This window comes from Malaclemys terrapin, chromosome 10, assembly GCF_027887155.1.
Source record: "Malaclemys terrapin pileata isolate rMalTer1 chromosome 10, rMalTer1.hap1, whole genome shotgun sequence".
Lineage (NCBI taxonomy): Eukaryota > Metazoa > Chordata > Testudines > Emydidae > Malaclemys > Malaclemys terrapin.
In genome coordinates, this window is record NC_071514.1 from 11,509,996 (window position 1) to 11,526,397 (window position 16,402).

Consider the following 16,402-nt stretch of genomic DNA (forward strand, 5'->3'; position numbering starts at 1 on the left):
GGGAAACACCAGAAAGGGGCAAGTGGGATGGCAGGAGGAACAGTTTTTTCTGTAGACGAATACAGGAGACTTGAGGGTGGGGGTTCATAGAGGTGTGTTTTACACTTTCTGCACCAGCTTGTGTGACTATGGCCCTCAGTTCTGAAACATGAGCCACTATAATAGCTTGCTCGAATGAGATTGGAGGCACCCGTTTAGCAAGACACAGGTATGCCCCTGGTTTCTTCGCTCTATTTGAAGCTCACTGTGGACATCAAATATCACTTTGGCTCAAAAGAAAGCAGAGCGTAAATGGTGCAGGGGGACAACAATGGAATAGGCAGTAAGTAGTACTAATGACACATTTTGTAAAGAGACACACATGGCTATAAAACGCTTCTCTGGTGTCTATACAGTGACTAACCCAATTAATGGATTTAGACGTGAACAAGAAAATGGGACTATTCAGTACCTCATCCATAAAGCGGTGGTCAAGAGCAGCAAGGTCTTGTGAAGAGGGGAGGAGTTTCCAGCCCTGCTACCAAAAAAGGGCAGGCTATACAGCAATGACAGCATGGACAGGTACTGCATCAAAGCACTAGGGTGTGATGGAGAGCATCAGAACTGTTTGAGGTCATCCTTACCAGAAACAGCAGTTTAGGTATCACAGTTAAGTGATGGTGCAGATGATGAAACCAGGTTAGAGACTTCTAGGCCCCAGTTCTTGGGTCCAGGGAAATGGTGTCTGGAGCAGGACTGGGAAGTGGGAGGAAGGTGGCTGTATGTTATCTTCGGACCCATTGAGACTTAGGGCTGCTGCAAAGGAGTGAGTTTGGCCCCCAGCATAAGTGTGGGCTGCTCTAAGTTAGACTGGCAGGTATTGTCCAAGGCAGGGATCAGCAACCTTTGGCACACAGCCTGCCAGGGTAAGCCCCCTGGCGGGCCGTGCCGTTTTGTTTACCTGCCGCGTCCGCAGGTTTGGCCGATCGCGGCTCCCACTGGCCCTGGTTCGCCGCTCCAGGCCAAAGGGGGCTGCAGGAAGCAGCGCGGGCCGAGGGGTGTGCTGGCCGTCGCTTCCTACAGCCCCAATTGGCCTGGAGCGGCGAACCGGGGCCAGTGGGAGCCGCGATCGGCCAAACCTGCGGACACGGCAGGTAAACAAACCAGCCCGGCCCGCCAGGGTGCTTACCCTGGAGGGTTGCGTGACAAAGGTTGCCAATCCCTGGTCCAAGGAATCACTACACCAGCCAAGGATCAGTCAGAAGGCAGCTATTCTCCTCAGACGTGCCCTTGATGCTGGATGCTGAGAGATGATATTGCAGAGACCAGAGCTGCAAGAGTCCTCAGCAGCCTAGTTAGGTCAGCTTTACAACCACTTTGTACTGCCGGGGTGGTACGAGGGAACCCCAGTGGGGACCAAGCTCTGGACCAACACGTACAACACCTGAAATGAAGATGTAACAAGGACACTTTGGAGTTAGAAAAGGGGCGCTGAGAATTATTTCACGCAATGGCATGTAGGGAGTCAGAAAAGGTATCCTGGGGTCAGTGTGATGTGGTCCAAGGAAGAGTACTTCCTGATCAAGATGGATGGATGGATAGATGGATAGACAGACAGACTGTACAAATAAAATGAGTTGCAGTAAGAAACCAGAACAGGTGAGGATTCAAAGAGGAGAAAGGGAAAAGGCATGTTTTATTTTGTGACTACTCCCCGTTGCAACAATTCCCCCTTTATAACATAACCCAGTGGTTCTCAAACTGGGGCTGCAGCTTCTGTAGGGAAAGCCCCTGGCGGGCCGGGCCGGTTTGTTTACCTGCCGGGTTTGCAGGTTCAGCCGATCGCGGCTCCCACTGGCCGCGGTTCACCGCTCCAGGCCAATGGGGGCTGCGGGAAGCAGCGCAGGACAAGGGATTTGCTGGGAAGCAGCGGCCAGTAAATCTCTTGACCTGCGCTGCTTCCCGCAGCCCCCATTGGCCTGGAGCGGTGAACCGTGGCCAGTGGGAGCCGTGATCGGCCGAACCTGTGGATCAGCAGGTAAGCAAACCGGCCCGGATCGCCAGGGGCTTTCCCTACACAAGCGGTGGCCCCATAAGAACATAAGAAAGGCCGTACCAGGTCAGACCAAAGGTCCATCTAGCCCAGTATCCGGTCTACCGACAGTGGCCAATGCCAGGTGCCCCAGAGGGAGTGAACCTAACAGGTAATGATCAAGTGATCTCTCTCCTGCCATCCATCTCCACCCTCTGACAGACAGAGGCTAGGGACACCATTCCTTACCCGTCCTGGCTAATAGCCATTAATGGACTTAACCACCATGAATTTATCCAGTTCTCTTTTAAACTCTGTTATAGTCCTAGCCTTCACAACCTCCTCAGGTAAGGAGTTCCACAAGTTGACTGTGCGCTGCGTGAAGACCTTCCTTTTATTTGTTTTAAACCTGCTGCCTATTAATTTCATTTGATGACCCCTAGTTCTTGTATTATGGGAATAAGTAAATAACTTTTCCTTATCCCCTTGTCCACATGTTTGTTGACCCCTTCAAATAATTCTAATAGATTAGTAAGACACGATTTCCCTTTACAGAAACCATGTTGACTATTGCTCAACAGTTTATGTTTTTCTATGTTGGACAATTTTATTCTTAACTATTGTTTCAACTAATTTGCCCAGTACAGACGTTAGACTTACCGGTCTGTAATTGCCGGGATCACCTCCAGAGCCCTTTTTAAATATTGGTGTTACATTAGCTAACTTCCAGTCATTGGGTACAGAAGCCGATTTAAAGGACAGGTTACAAACCTTAGTTAACAGTTCTGCAACTTCACATTTGAGTTCTTTCAGAACTCTTGGGTGAATGCCATCTGGTCCCAGTGACTTGTTAATGTTAAGTTTATCAATTAATTCCAAAACCTCCTCTCGTGACACTTCAATCCGTGACAGTTCCTCAGCTCAGGTTTGGGAATCTCCCTAACATCCTCAGCCGTGAAGAGTGAAGCAAAGAATCCATTTAGTTTCTCCGCAATGACTTTATCGTCTTTAAGCGCTCCTTTTGTATCTCGATCATCAAGGGGCCCCACTGGTTGTTTAGCAGGCTTCCTGCTTCTGATGTACTTAAACATTTTGTTATTACCTTTGGAGTTTTTGGCTAGCCGTTCTTCAAACTCTTCTTTGGCTTTTCTTATTACATTCTTGTACTTAATTTGGCAGCGTTTGAGAACCACTGACATAACCTAAAGGAATGCTGCAGTGTTGGGGGAGGCTTAGGAATTTAGTTAAGAAATTGTACCCTAAAGCACTTGATTACAACTATGTAACTCCCTATTCTCACCTGAAGAGACACAATTGCACCTCCACCTTTACTAATACCACAATGTCAGCAATTAAATTCTCAGTATGAAATAAAAAAAAATGTTTGACCTGCTCAGATACAATATTTGTTGTTTTTTTATAGAACCACTTCCATCTATTGTGTTTGTTTTTAAAAACTTGTGTTAACAGTTGCTGCTCCTACCTACCTTCTCAAAATTAAATTTTAAAATAAAAGTCAACTGTACTTTTTAAAAATTATTATTCCATCGCTACCATACTTGGACTACAGTTTGGAAACCATGCAAAACCCTTGTCGTCTTTTCTCCCGGATACCGCAGTGGAGGCTAAGTTCTGCTCTCAAAGTTGTAGGCGTTCATCAGAGGGCTGCTTTTGGAATCAGGTATACAACTATGCCCAAGCTACAATTGTGGAGTTATGGGTCAGAGCTCCATAGTAAAGTTCCATTACCATTAATGTTGTGTATGGTTAAACAAGCATCTTAACCTACATTTTTTAAATATTTAAAAAAAATCCCTCTCTGCATTGGGAATAAAAAGAGGCCCAAATTCAGGAGTGCAGTACATAGTTTAAACCAGGGGTCGGCAACGTTCGGCACGCGGCTCGCCAGGGTAAGCACAAGAGAAGCGGCGCAGGCGAGCGATGTGCTGGCTGTGGCTTCTCGCCGCCCCCACTGGCCCGGGACGGCGAACTGCGGCCAGTGGGGGCCGCGATCGGTCGAACCTGCCGCGTCAGCAGGTAAATAAAACTGGCCCGGCCCGCCAGGGTGCTTACCCTGGCGAGCCGCATGCCGAACGTTGCCGGCCCCTGGCTTAAACATTGAACTGAGCAGTGCTCCCAGTGTCAGGGGCAGGGAGGAATCCTCCCTCCATGACACACAGAGATCATGGAGCTACTTCATGGCCAGCACTCAGCAGTATGTTGTGCAAGGCTGCAACAGCCTCTGTGGACCCAGCTCCTTCCTTCCGTAAGTGGGAGATGGAGGGGATCTGCATAGCAGCAAATCTTCTAACCCGACCTCCAGCTTTCTGGCACACAGTGACTGTGTGTTCCACACAGGGAGCAAGCTTGAAAATCTACCCAAGAGTCCTCCCACACAGAGCCAGCTGCATTTAGTCAGTTGCCACAGAAGCCACAGCTACCACAGAAATGAGGGGCAGAATTTGCCTTACAAATCAATTTTTAAAAAACCTCTTTTTAGACAACATGCAAAATTGTCATTTCATGCCCAATTCTCCACTTGTCTGGTTTCCTACAAGTTCCCAAGTAACATTTGCTTCCATCACTCATCTACATGCAAAAAGTGGCAACTAGATGATGGCATATTTTAGGGTTCCTCTATGTTCTTGTGTTTAGAACAGGAAATATTTTTGTTTCTACACAATTTGCCTTAAGCACACAGTCTGCCCTGTCTTCCTCTCTACTCTAATCTCCTGTGCTAATTTTCTTTAACTGAGTCCCTTTGTCTTATCTCACCTTCACAGATTTGAGCTCACACCCGGTTTCAGACACAGGTGAGTAGGGTCACTTTTCAGTACAGTCCCTCATGGATAGAGCTGACCGGAGGATAACAATTCTGTTTTGCAGCAACTTTTGAGGTTTCAAAATAACATCTCATTCTGTTGGAACTAAAATAAACCTTTTGAATGTTTTCATGAAAATGGAATTGTGTTGATCTATTTTTGGATCACAAGTTGAGCTTTTCAATTCTGGAAAAGGGTTCTGGGGAGAAGGCTCTGCTTGGGGATGTGAAAGACCCAGGTTCAAGTCCCTGTTCTGGCTGATTGAGAGCCAAGTTCTTCAACCCACTCAGCAAAAAGCAAAGCAAGGACTTGAACCTGCATCTCCCCCATACCAGTCCAGTATTCCAACCACCAGGCTCCAGGGTTGGTTGGTTGCAACACACACACAAAATCCTTACTGACAAAAACGTTGTTGAAACTATGAAGTCTCTGTGCAAGTGGAGAGGATTCAGAGAAGAGCCATGCGAATGATGACAGAATTAGAAACATGCCTTAGTGATAGACTCAAAGAGATCAATTTATTTACCTTAACAAGGAGACGGTTAAGGGCTGACTTGGGCTATGTCTACACTACAGATCTTACAGCAGCACAGCTGTACCGCTGCAGCTGCGCCGCTGTAAGATCTCCCATGTAACCGCACTATGCCAATGGGAGAGAGCTCTCCCACTGGCATAATTAAACCACCCCCAACGAGTGGCAGTAGCTATGTCAGCGGGAAAGCATGTCCCGCTGACATAGCGCTGTCCACACCTGTGCTTTTGTCAGTGAAACTTAATGTCGGTCAGGGGGTGTTTGTCTCACATCCCTGACTAAAAAAAGATTTACAGACAAAAGTGCTAGCGTAGACAAAGCCTTGATTACGGTCTACATAGGGAACAAATATTTAATAATAGGCTCTTCAGTCTAGCAGAGAAAGATATAACATGATCCAATGGCTGGAAATTGAAGCTAGACAAATTCAGACTGGAAATGAGGCATAAATTTTTAACAGTGAGAGTAATGAACCATTGGAACAATTTACCAAGGATCGTGGTGAGTTCTCCATCACTTACATCTTTTAAATCAAGATTGGATGTTTTACTAAAAGATCTACTCTAGGAATTTATTTGGGGAAGTTCTATGGCCTGTGCTATATAGGAGGTCAAACTAAATCAGGGGTGGGCAACATTCGGCACGCGGTTCGCCAGAGTAAGTACCCTGGTGGGCCAGGCCAGTTTATTTACCTGCTGACGCAGCAGGTTCGGCCGATCGCGGTCCCCACTGGCCGCGGTTCACCGTCCCGGGCCAATGGGGGCGGTGAGAAGCCGTGGCCAGCACATCCCTCGCCCGCGCCGCTTCTCGCCGCCCCCATTGGCCCGGGACGGCGAACCGCGGCCAGTGGGGGCCGCGATCGGCCGAACCTGCCATGTCAGCAGGTAAATAAAACTGGCCCGGCCCGCCAGGGTGCTTACCCTGGCGAGCCGCGTGCCGAACGTTGCCGACCCCTGAACTAAATGATCAAAATTGTCCCTTCTGGCCTTTCAATCTATGAATCTGTCAATATTTGAGCTTCAACTAAATGAAATTTTATAATATTTTTGACAACCAACTCTACTCACGGATTGCTGTCCATATTACAAATCTGCCATGCAATTCCACTGTCTTGCCCCTCTCAGGATAGGCAGGCGGTGAGGCAAGTCAGGACTGAATAACCCAAGCAGAGCTACATTGACAAAGTTCACATGCCTCCTGCCAGTACTGTGCCTGACTGCAGTCAGTGGTAGTCTCTCATTTCCATGAGTATTAAATGGGAGTGTCAGAAAACTCTTTTGTCTGTGCTTTTAACCAGATTGATCATCCTGTAATGAAAACCTGAATGAAATTCCTGAGCAGGATCTAACAAGTTCACTGTACTCCATCAAGTTATTTCAATTAACTGATATTTCAGGCAGAGCTTACCCCGCTCTCCCTTCCACTCTACTATTCAATCTGGTTTGGGTGGATCTTTGCTATCTGATTAAACCAGTATATTATGATAACAAAGAAAGTATTACACCAAAAGTTTCAGAGAGCAACATATTTTGAAGGTCAGAAGCCTTCAAATGCTTTTGAATCAAGGGATCATTCTTTTGAGAACCTTCAAAAATTTGCCTTTAAAAGTATTGTGCACTTGCCAAAGCCAGATAACAGAACAATGTTCCAATGTGGCATTTAGAGCTTTCCAGTATATGAAAGGGAAATTGTGTAATAGGATTTATTCACAAGTTACATAAGATAATTTTTTACTGACCTAAAAATTTTTTAACCTTTCTCCTTCCTTCATAACCAAGTCAGATAAAGGACAGAATCCAAACTCTGACATGATTACTTACCCTTGCTTATCCAAAAGCCCCTTACCTCAGTCATTTCTTCTGTCAGATCACCACTCAGGCGTGCTCTCTGCAGCAATGCAAAGAGGTCAATGTTGGATTTCCGTCTGGGTTCTGATCCACACATGACTTCCGTTTCTGTTTCAATAATGTTGATTTCCGTGTGCACAGCCTCCTGCTGTCTCCATTGCAGGTCCTCTCCTGCCCTTTTCAAAGAAGTGCTGCTGCTCTTGAGAGACATGACCGAGCTGGAAAGAGTGCTGGGGATATAGGTGGACAAGGCCTGCAAACCTGAATAAGTAGTTTCTTCGTCTGTGAAAGACTCACTCTCCAGTATGTCAGGCACAGATACGCTGAGGCGTCGGTCCAAGGAATGCCTTTGCCTTCTATCCACCATTTTTCTAGAGCTTTTCTTTATCCTCTTTATGTTGAAGTTTTGTAACAAAGGCCTGGTCTTCTGTTTCAGGGATCCCCAGACAGAGGATCTATCCAAATCCATATCTGCAACGGGGATGTCACAAGCTCCTTGGCATTGTTGGTTTTAAATGACTTCAGTAATTCATAGGGTGACTAAAAAGAATGTGAGAAGAATGAAAGCTAAATCATTAAAGTGAACAGCAGTTGTGGATTATGACACATGATGTCTCAACCACACACCTTCAGTCCATTTCTAACAAGAGGAAAGCACGCTGCATTATTAGGGAGGGAATTAGCAGTAGAAAGTGTGCCCTACACTAAGGAATGATAGTAAAGATTATGTGAGGCCCATTTCCTTTAGGATCACCAGAAGTGGGCGATTTCCACTCTTTCCCCAACTGAAACCAGATATTGTGGATTATCAAACTTTATGAATTAAAATATTCAACTTGACAACTACTAGAGTTACTGTAATCTGGAAGAGTGATTGGCTTAGTATACATTGTAAACAAAGATTTGACTCATGGTAATGTTTTCATGAGAAAAAAATTACAATGCTAGTATACCTTCTTTGCACACTTTCCTGCCTGAAAGAACATAAGAAATGCCATACTGGGTCAAACCAATGGTCTGTCTAGCCCAGTATCCTGTCTCTGACAATGGCCAGTACCAAAGCTTCATGGGTAGTGTACAGAACAGGGCAGTTGGAATGATCCATCCCTGTCTTCTCCTCCTGGCTTCACCATTTGTTTCCTATCTTTTAACTAGTTAATGATCCATGAGAGGATCTTCCCTCTTATCCCATGACTACTTAGTTTCCTTAAGAGCCTTTGGTGAAGGAGCTTGTCAAAGGCTTTCTGGAAAGCCAAGTACCCTATGTTGACTGGATCACCCTTATCCACATGCTTGTTGACACCCTCAAAGAATTCTCAGATTGGTAAAGCATGATTTTCCTTTACAAAAGCCATGTTGACTCTTCCCCAATAAATCATGGATATCTACGTATCTGGTAATTCTGTTCTTTACTATTGTTTCTACCAATTTTCCCAGTACTGAAGTTGGGTTTACCGGCCTGTAATTGCCAGGATCACCTCTAGAGCCCTTTTTAAAATTGGTATTACATTAGCTAGTTTCCAGTCATCTGGTACAGAGGTTTGTTTGTACAACAGATTACATACTACACGTAGTAGCTCTGCAATGTCATATTTAAGTTCCTTCAGAACTTTTGGGTGAATACTATCTGGTCTATGACTTATTCCTGTTTAATGTATCAATTTGTTCTAAAATCTCTTCTACTGACACTTCAGCGTGGAACAGTACTTCAGATATGTTGACCACAAAGAATAGCTCTGGCGAGAGTATCTCCTGCACATCCTATCTAAAACTTTCAGCAAATTCTTGGGCATCCCAGTATACCAACTCATAAACAGAACACTGAGGACTGCCACTCAGTCAAGGTGGAGTGAACAGTGATGGCTCAAGGCAACAGCTAAGAGTCTAGTAATCCAGGCTTCAATTGATGCACAGCTAATAACATGCTCTGCACACATTATTGTCCCTGAATTCTCTGCACTCATTATTGTCCCTGGAAGTCCCTCCCTCCCCACAGAAACACACCACTACAAGACAGAATTATTCTTTGGAGGAGACCACTTTGAAGGTTTTGCCCAGCAAGAGCTATAAATGCAAGGTGCTTGAAGGCAAGGAAAGCATGAATTTGTAAAATACTATCTGAATTCGATTAAAGAGACATACTTTAATCTACACACACATACACAAAGTAAAACTTGTTCAAACACGTATCCCCCCAGCCATAGATCCTGTAGACCCTTCTTCATGCAAGTAGTACATATTCCTCCATCACGATGGAGAGGTGAACACTATGGGCCGAACACTTTGAAGCAATTCTCAATCGCCCCTCAGTCATCAATGATGAGGCCATTGACAAGCTGCCCCAGGTTGCAGTCAATGACTCCATGGATGCTTCACCAGAAGAGGACGAAGTGAAGAAAGCTATCAATCAGCTGTCAAGTGGCAAAGCTCCAGGGTCAGATGCCATACCAGCAGAGGTGTACAAAGTCGGTGGAACCTTGCTGCTACGGAAACTCACTGAGCTGTTTCAGTCCTTCTGGAAGCAGGGAACCATCCACAAGAATTTAGAGACGCGTCCATCTTGCACCTCTATAAGAGGAAGGGCAATCACCAGGTATGCAACAATCACCGTGGAATCTCGCTGCTTTCTGCAGTGGGGAAAGTTCTTGCACAGGTTCTGTTGAACCGATTGATCACTCACCTGGAGAAGGACTTACTGCCAGAATCACAGGCCTGGTCCCCACTAAGCCCCCACTTCGGACTAAGGTACGCAAATTCAGCTACATTAATAACGTAGCTGAATTCGAAGTACCTTAGTCTGAACTTACCGCGGGTCCAGACGCGGCAGGGAGGCTCCCCCGTCGATGCCGCGTACTCCTCTCGCCAAGCTGGAGTACCGGCGTCGACGGCGAGCACTTCCGGGATCGATCCGGGATCGATTTATCACGTCTTAACCACACGCGATAAATCGATCCCAGAACATCGATTGCCTGCCGCCAGACCCTCCGGTAAGTGAAGACGTACCCACAGTGTGGCTTCCGCAGAGGACGTGGGACTATTGACATGATCTTCGCTGTGCGTCAGCTACAGGAGAAATGTCAAGAGCAGAATCGTGAACTCTACACTTTTGTGGACCTCATGAAAGCATTTGACTCTGTCAGTCACCAGGGCCTGTGGAGGATCATGTCGAAATTTGGCTGTCCAGACAGATTTATACGAATGGTACATCAATTTCATCACGGTATGATGGCTCGTGTCCTGGATGACGGTGAAACATCTGAGGCCTTCCCAGTCACCAACGGCGTCAAGCAAGGGTGTGTTTTAGCACCCACTTTGTTCAGCATGATATTCTCTGCCACTCTGACTGATGCCTTTCAACACTGCACTGAAGGAGTAGGCCTGAAGTATAGAACTGACGGGAAAATATTCAATCTGAGGCGACTGCGTACCATCACCAAGGTGAAGGAAACTGTACTTCGAGACTTTCTCTTTGCCGATGATTGTGCTCTGAATGCTAGTACACAGCCAGAAATGCAAGCCAATATGGACAAGTTTTCAACTGCATGCAACAACTTCGGTCTCACCATTAACATCAAGAAGACTGAGGTTATGCACCAGCCAGCTCCCCACGCTCCGTACTCAGAACCATCCATCACTGTAAATGGACAGAGACTTCAGACAGTGGACCACTTCACGTACCTGGGCAGTACCCTTTCCCGAGCAGTGTCAATCGATGATGAAGTAAGCTGCAGAATTGCTAAAGCCAGCTCTGCATTTGGCTGATTGCGCTCCAATGTTTGGGAACGTCGAGGGATCAGCCTACCAACGAAGCTGAAGGTTTACTGAGCAGTGGTGCTTCCAACTCTGCTGTACGCCTGCGAGACGTGGACTGTCTATCGGAGTCATGCACGAAGGCTCAATCACTTCCACATTTCCTGTCTGTGAAAGCTTCTAAAAATCAGATGGCAGGACAAAGTGCCTAGAGCCAGTCTGCCGTCAGTTCACACATTGCTGATGAGAGCCCAGACCAGATGGGCCGGACATGTCGCGAGAATGTCAGACGAACGCATTCCTAAACAGCTCTTCTATGGAGAACTCACTCAGGGAAAGCGCTCCCATGGAGGACAAAAGAAGCGGTTCAAGGACATGCTGAAGACCTCTTTGAAGTCCTTCGAGATCAACACCGCCACATGGGAAACCTTCGCACTGAACCGTCCAGCATGACGCAGCCTCATTCACACAGGCAGTAATACCTCTGAGGCGAGGTGTATTGCTAAGGCTGAAAAAAAGTGTGCGCTGCGCAAGTCCAGAGCTGTTCGTACATCATCGACAGTGCCATTACATGTCTGCCCGACATGTGGCAGGACGTTCCACGCCCGAATCGGACTGATCAGTCATCTTCGAACGCGCAGAGCCCGGTCATCGAAAGAATGAGTTGTTGAGGTCTTCATCGATAACGATGGATGAACATCAGTACATATTCCTCCATCACGATGGAGAGGTGGTGAGGCCAAATCTGAGTGATTGGCATTTGTGACCCCGTGCACCATATCACTAGGCTCAGATCGAGGAGTCAGGCCCAGCTCTGTAGGACAGGAGCCACTGTTGCAGGGTGAGTGTGTGGTGGGCTCGCTCTCCATCACCACTTCCTGGTATAGTGCATCCACTGAATCAGAAGGCCCCCAGAATAGACCCACTGATATCAGAGAGACTAGTGACATCAGAAATACTTTTTAATTTCATTTAGAATGGCCAAAACCAGACCCTCTGAGAGGACTAAGGGAGAAAAATGTTTTAATGGACTTCAGAACAGTTGTGAGGTGGAACACAACTAGTTTGGCCACAGAGCGTTTAATAACTGAGGCCAACATACTTAGGGAACCCATCTCTGCGTACACTTCTTTACAAACTAAGCTATGGCTTTCAACATGAGATAAATATACTTAATTTAACCAGCCAGCTGCTGGTTAACAAGCCACCAATCCACATTTTAAACTCTGCCCCTCCCTACATATCCACTCCTTGTCTCCCGCAGGCTGGTGCAAAGTTGCCTGAAGTTAGTTGGACTCTTTCTGTGGACTTCAATAGGCTTTGGATATGGCCCTTATTGCATCGCCTTGCCCCTCACCCTGTTTCCTCTTCTCCGCCAATGACGCCAGCCTCAGTCGCTTACTTGTCAGCTCCTCCCACAAACACCTTTGAACATTCTTCGATCCCACCCCTCATGCATGCAGTGCTCACTGAGGCATAAGGCTACTATTCTCCCCTCCAGACCCATTTCTGCTGTGGTGCCGACACGCAGTCGGACAACGTTGATGCAGTAAGGCCAAAGGACAATTGAGGCATGATGATATTTTTGAGGAAATAATAAAACTTTAAAAAGTTAGAAAATGTATATAAAAATCCAGGCTAGATGTCTTTCTAGAATCCATCGCTCAATTAGAAGTTATGGGCTTGATGCAGAAATTATTGGGTGGGGTTCTTTAGCCTGTGTTATACAGGAGGTCAGACTAGGTGACCATATGGGTCCCTGCTGACCTCATAATATACTTATACAATCTTTCTCATCGATAGATTTTAAGGTTGTCACTCTCCCTCCATATCGTTGTTCTTTTTAGACAGGGACTGTGTTTTCCTCGCTGTAGTGATTAGCACAACTGGACCATGATCCCAAATTGGCCCTCTGGGTATTAATGTAATATAAACAATAATAAAAATGAGCTAAATCAATACAAATCTTATTGACTACAGCATTAATAGCATGCAATCTCAGAAATAGATATCCAAACAACCTGACTCAAAAAGAAAAAAGAATCCCCAAACACACTTTCCTGGGCAGACTTTAAAAATTGCACTGAATGCTCCATCAGTTCCAAAGCTGATTTACACACAAAGGGAACAAAGAAGCTACCTTCAAGTACATGTAATTCTCTTAGGGTCTCATCCGTTGCCTGCTGAAGTCTTTGGAAAGATTTCCACTGATTCCAGTGAGCTTTGGATTAGGCACTTAATGGCTGAGACACTTACTGGTATCAAATGCTTCACAATTATTCTTGTAGTGCAACTCCTTTGGGAGGATTTGCTTTCGCTATATAAGTGATATTCCAAGTAATCGAGCAGGAAAGTGGTTTCCTTTCGGAGCAGGTCATTGTGGAAACAAACAACTTATGTGTGTGCAAGCATTGTTTGCCCATGAGTCGGGGGGGGGGGGGAGGTGGGGGCGAGAAAGGCGTTTACCACATCCTGAGAAAACAGCGACCAAATATACTGGACATTTGTAAGGCCCCTATATGTGAAAGGAGCTTAATAAATTGCACAGGGAGGATTCGATTTTTGTAAAAATGTCAGGCAGGACAAATATCAGACCTGGTTGGAACACAGGAAAACACTTTTGAAACCACATTTGTACAATTTTACTGTACATTTTCAAAACTCTACCACCAGCTAAAATAAAACAAATTATCAGTCAGAAGGAATATAAAAAGAATCCTGTTTTGTTCTGGTTTTTTAAAATCTCATGATTTTTAACCTAATCCTTTGATTTTGGGGGGGACCCTAATTTGTGTTTTGTGAGCATTTTGGGAGTGGCAATACTGCTTTTGTGTTAAATCAGTGTAAAGGTACTTATACCAGTATAGCTATTCCCATACAGGAAAGAGAATAAACTACACTGGTGTATGGCACTTTTGTACTGGTATAAAACTGTTTCCACTAATGGCTGTGCCATTATTTCGGTAAAAAAAAAAAAAAGTCACACCCTTAACCCAGATAGCTATACAGGTACAAAAACAGTGTTTAGATCAAGCCTAAATGAATATATCTTCCATGGCACCTCTGTGAGGTAGGAAGAATTATCCACATCTCAACAGTGGGGAACTGAGGCACAGAGAGGCCAGGGATCCTGTTTTCTAGCAAGGTAAGTGCCCACAACTCCAGCTGAAATCAAGGGGAGAAGCAAGCATGCTGCACTTGTGGGGAGGAGCAATATAAATAAATCTGGCCCTAAATTACTTGCCAAAGGACACAGGGAAGTCCATGGCAAATCCAGCAACTGAGACCAGATTTCAAATCCCAGTGCAATGCTTTAACCATAGGAGGCCATACTGAGCTTGCTTTTGTTGACAGTTCTCATTTAGAAACCTTCCCCCTTCAAACACGGTTGGACATTCACAGTCATAGGGCCTCCACTTCCAACATTACATCATTTAGAATTACCAGGCCAAACATGTTTGTAGGCAATGCCATAAAATAACACTATTGAAATTCAAATTCATCTTTATCCAGCATCTTCTGCTTTGCTGACTCTCGCTTGCTCTCTCGCACACAAACCTGTCACATTCAAAATGTTGTTGTTAAAGACAGTACCAGTTCATAACATCTGCTTCCCTAGATGAACAAGGCTCTTCAAAGAGCTGTGTTTCCTATTCCCGTTCCATTATTCCCCCCCACACGCACACACTTTCCTGACTATTTACCGCGGCTTATTGTCTTCGTTTCGTTATCTAACATACAGCCTAATCCTGCAAACATTACCAGGCATAGTTCTCCATGAAAGGATTCATGATAGTAAGCATTTCACTCAGTAAACAATAGTTGTAGAACAGGCCCCTCTGAATGATAGCTGCTATGGTGCAGACCCTTATAAATGTATAATGCACTCTACAAATAACACTATGAATAAAAAGTGTTTCTCCAATAACTTATACAATATCAGTATATGCATCCGAAGAAGTGGGCTGTAGTCCACGAAAGCTTATGCTCTAATAAATTTGTTAGTCTCTAAGGTGCCACAAGTACTCCTGTTCTTTTTGCGGATACAGACTAACACGGCTGCTACTCTGAAACTTATACAATATCATCATCATCACCATAAAAACAAAATACTTCATGACCAAAAGGATCTGTGTGTCTCAAAATCTGTCCCACCAATCTAAGGAATATCATTTTTTTCCTAACGACAATATAATCCAAGAAATGTTTGAAAAAACTTGGCCCAACCCACACCATATTAAGGAACACAATACAGTACTCTGACATTACAAGCACTTGTCAGACTGACCCAAGTACCACAATGTTGGACATCAAAAGTATTAGCCACTGATAGCATTAAACCCCCATAGTTTTACAATTTCTTACTTCCCCAAGGCACAAAACTGTTTATAGACTACCAAATGTTAAGACCGATGATGAGATAGGGCAGGAAGAGGTTAGGTGGGGAGTGAGTAAGTGAGTGGCACAGAGGCCCATTGGTGGTTCAACTGATGCGTGCCAGCAACTCTTAGTAAGCCTGACAAACTCACTGCACCTCATACACTGCTGTCATGATATTTACCTGCGTCGGAAGAAGTGGTTTTTTACCCATGAAAGCTTATGCCCAAATAAATCTACTAGTCTTTAAGGTGCCACTGGACTCCTCGTTTTTATCTAAAAATAATGTTGTGTAAGACAGTGGTTCTCAAAGCCGGTCCACCGCTTGTTCAGGGAAAGCCGCTGGAGGGCTGGACCAGTTTGTTTACCTGCCACGTCCACAGATTTGGCCGATCGCAGCTCCCAGTGGCCGCGGTTCACCGCTCCAGGCCAATGGGGGCTTCTGGAAGCGGCGCGGGTCGAGGGACGTACTTGCCGCCGCTTCCAGCAGCTCCCATTGGCCTGCAGCAGCGAACCGCGGTCAGTGGGAGCAGTGATCAGCTGGACCTGTGGACGTGGCAGGTAAACAAACCGGCCCGGCCCGCCAGGGGCTTTCCCTACACAAGCAGCGTCCCAAGTTTGGGAAACACTGGTCTAAGCAATCACACTTATCCAAAGAAAAACTGTCCTGGGCCAGAGCCTGAGCCCCAACACAGCCCCCTTTGTTCGTCTCTGGCATTAATTGTAGCAAGGAGTTTCACAGGCTTATTATGCATAAAAAGCATTTCTTGTGGTCAATTTAATTTTTTTTTTTTTTCTCCTTTCAATTTCATTGAATGTCCTCTTGGGCTTTTATTTGTATTAGAAGGAAGAATAAATAGGAGTGTCTTATTTCCCATCTCTATACTATTTATGTTTATACACACTCATAGCCTCGCTAAATTGTTCCAACCTTTTCTCACTCCCCTCATACAGAAGTCTTTAGATGTCTCTAATCATTTCTGTCACCTGACTTTGAACCCTCTCTATTTCTGCTTTTTTGTTTTGTTTTGAGACAATGTGACCAGAATTCAACATAGTATTT

The 16,402-nt window shown here is 45.4% G+C and overlaps 1 protein-coding gene across 3 annotated transcripts in view; it reads right to left on the reverse strand.

Annotated features, from left to right (window-relative positions):
* MCTP2 (multiple C2 and transmembrane domain containing 2) overlaps positions 1 to 16,402 on the reverse strand; it is a 170,439-nt gene that overhangs the window by 130,479 nt on the left and 23,558 nt on the right. The window contains exon 2 of one of the 3 annotated variants that reach the window (XM_054042595.1): positions 7,211 to 7,752. The exons of 1 other annotated variant lie outside the window; for it this stretch is intronic. In XM_054042595.1, coding sequence (XP_053898570.1) covers positions 7,211 to 7,681 — 471 coding nt within the window. In that variant the 5' untranslated portion in view covers positions 7,682 to 7,752. Of the gene's footprint in view, positions 1 to 2,782; positions 2,844 to 7,210; positions 7,753 to 16,402 lie in introns of those variants that run through there. One more of the 3 variants, XM_054042598.1, reaches the window with a different exon arrangement.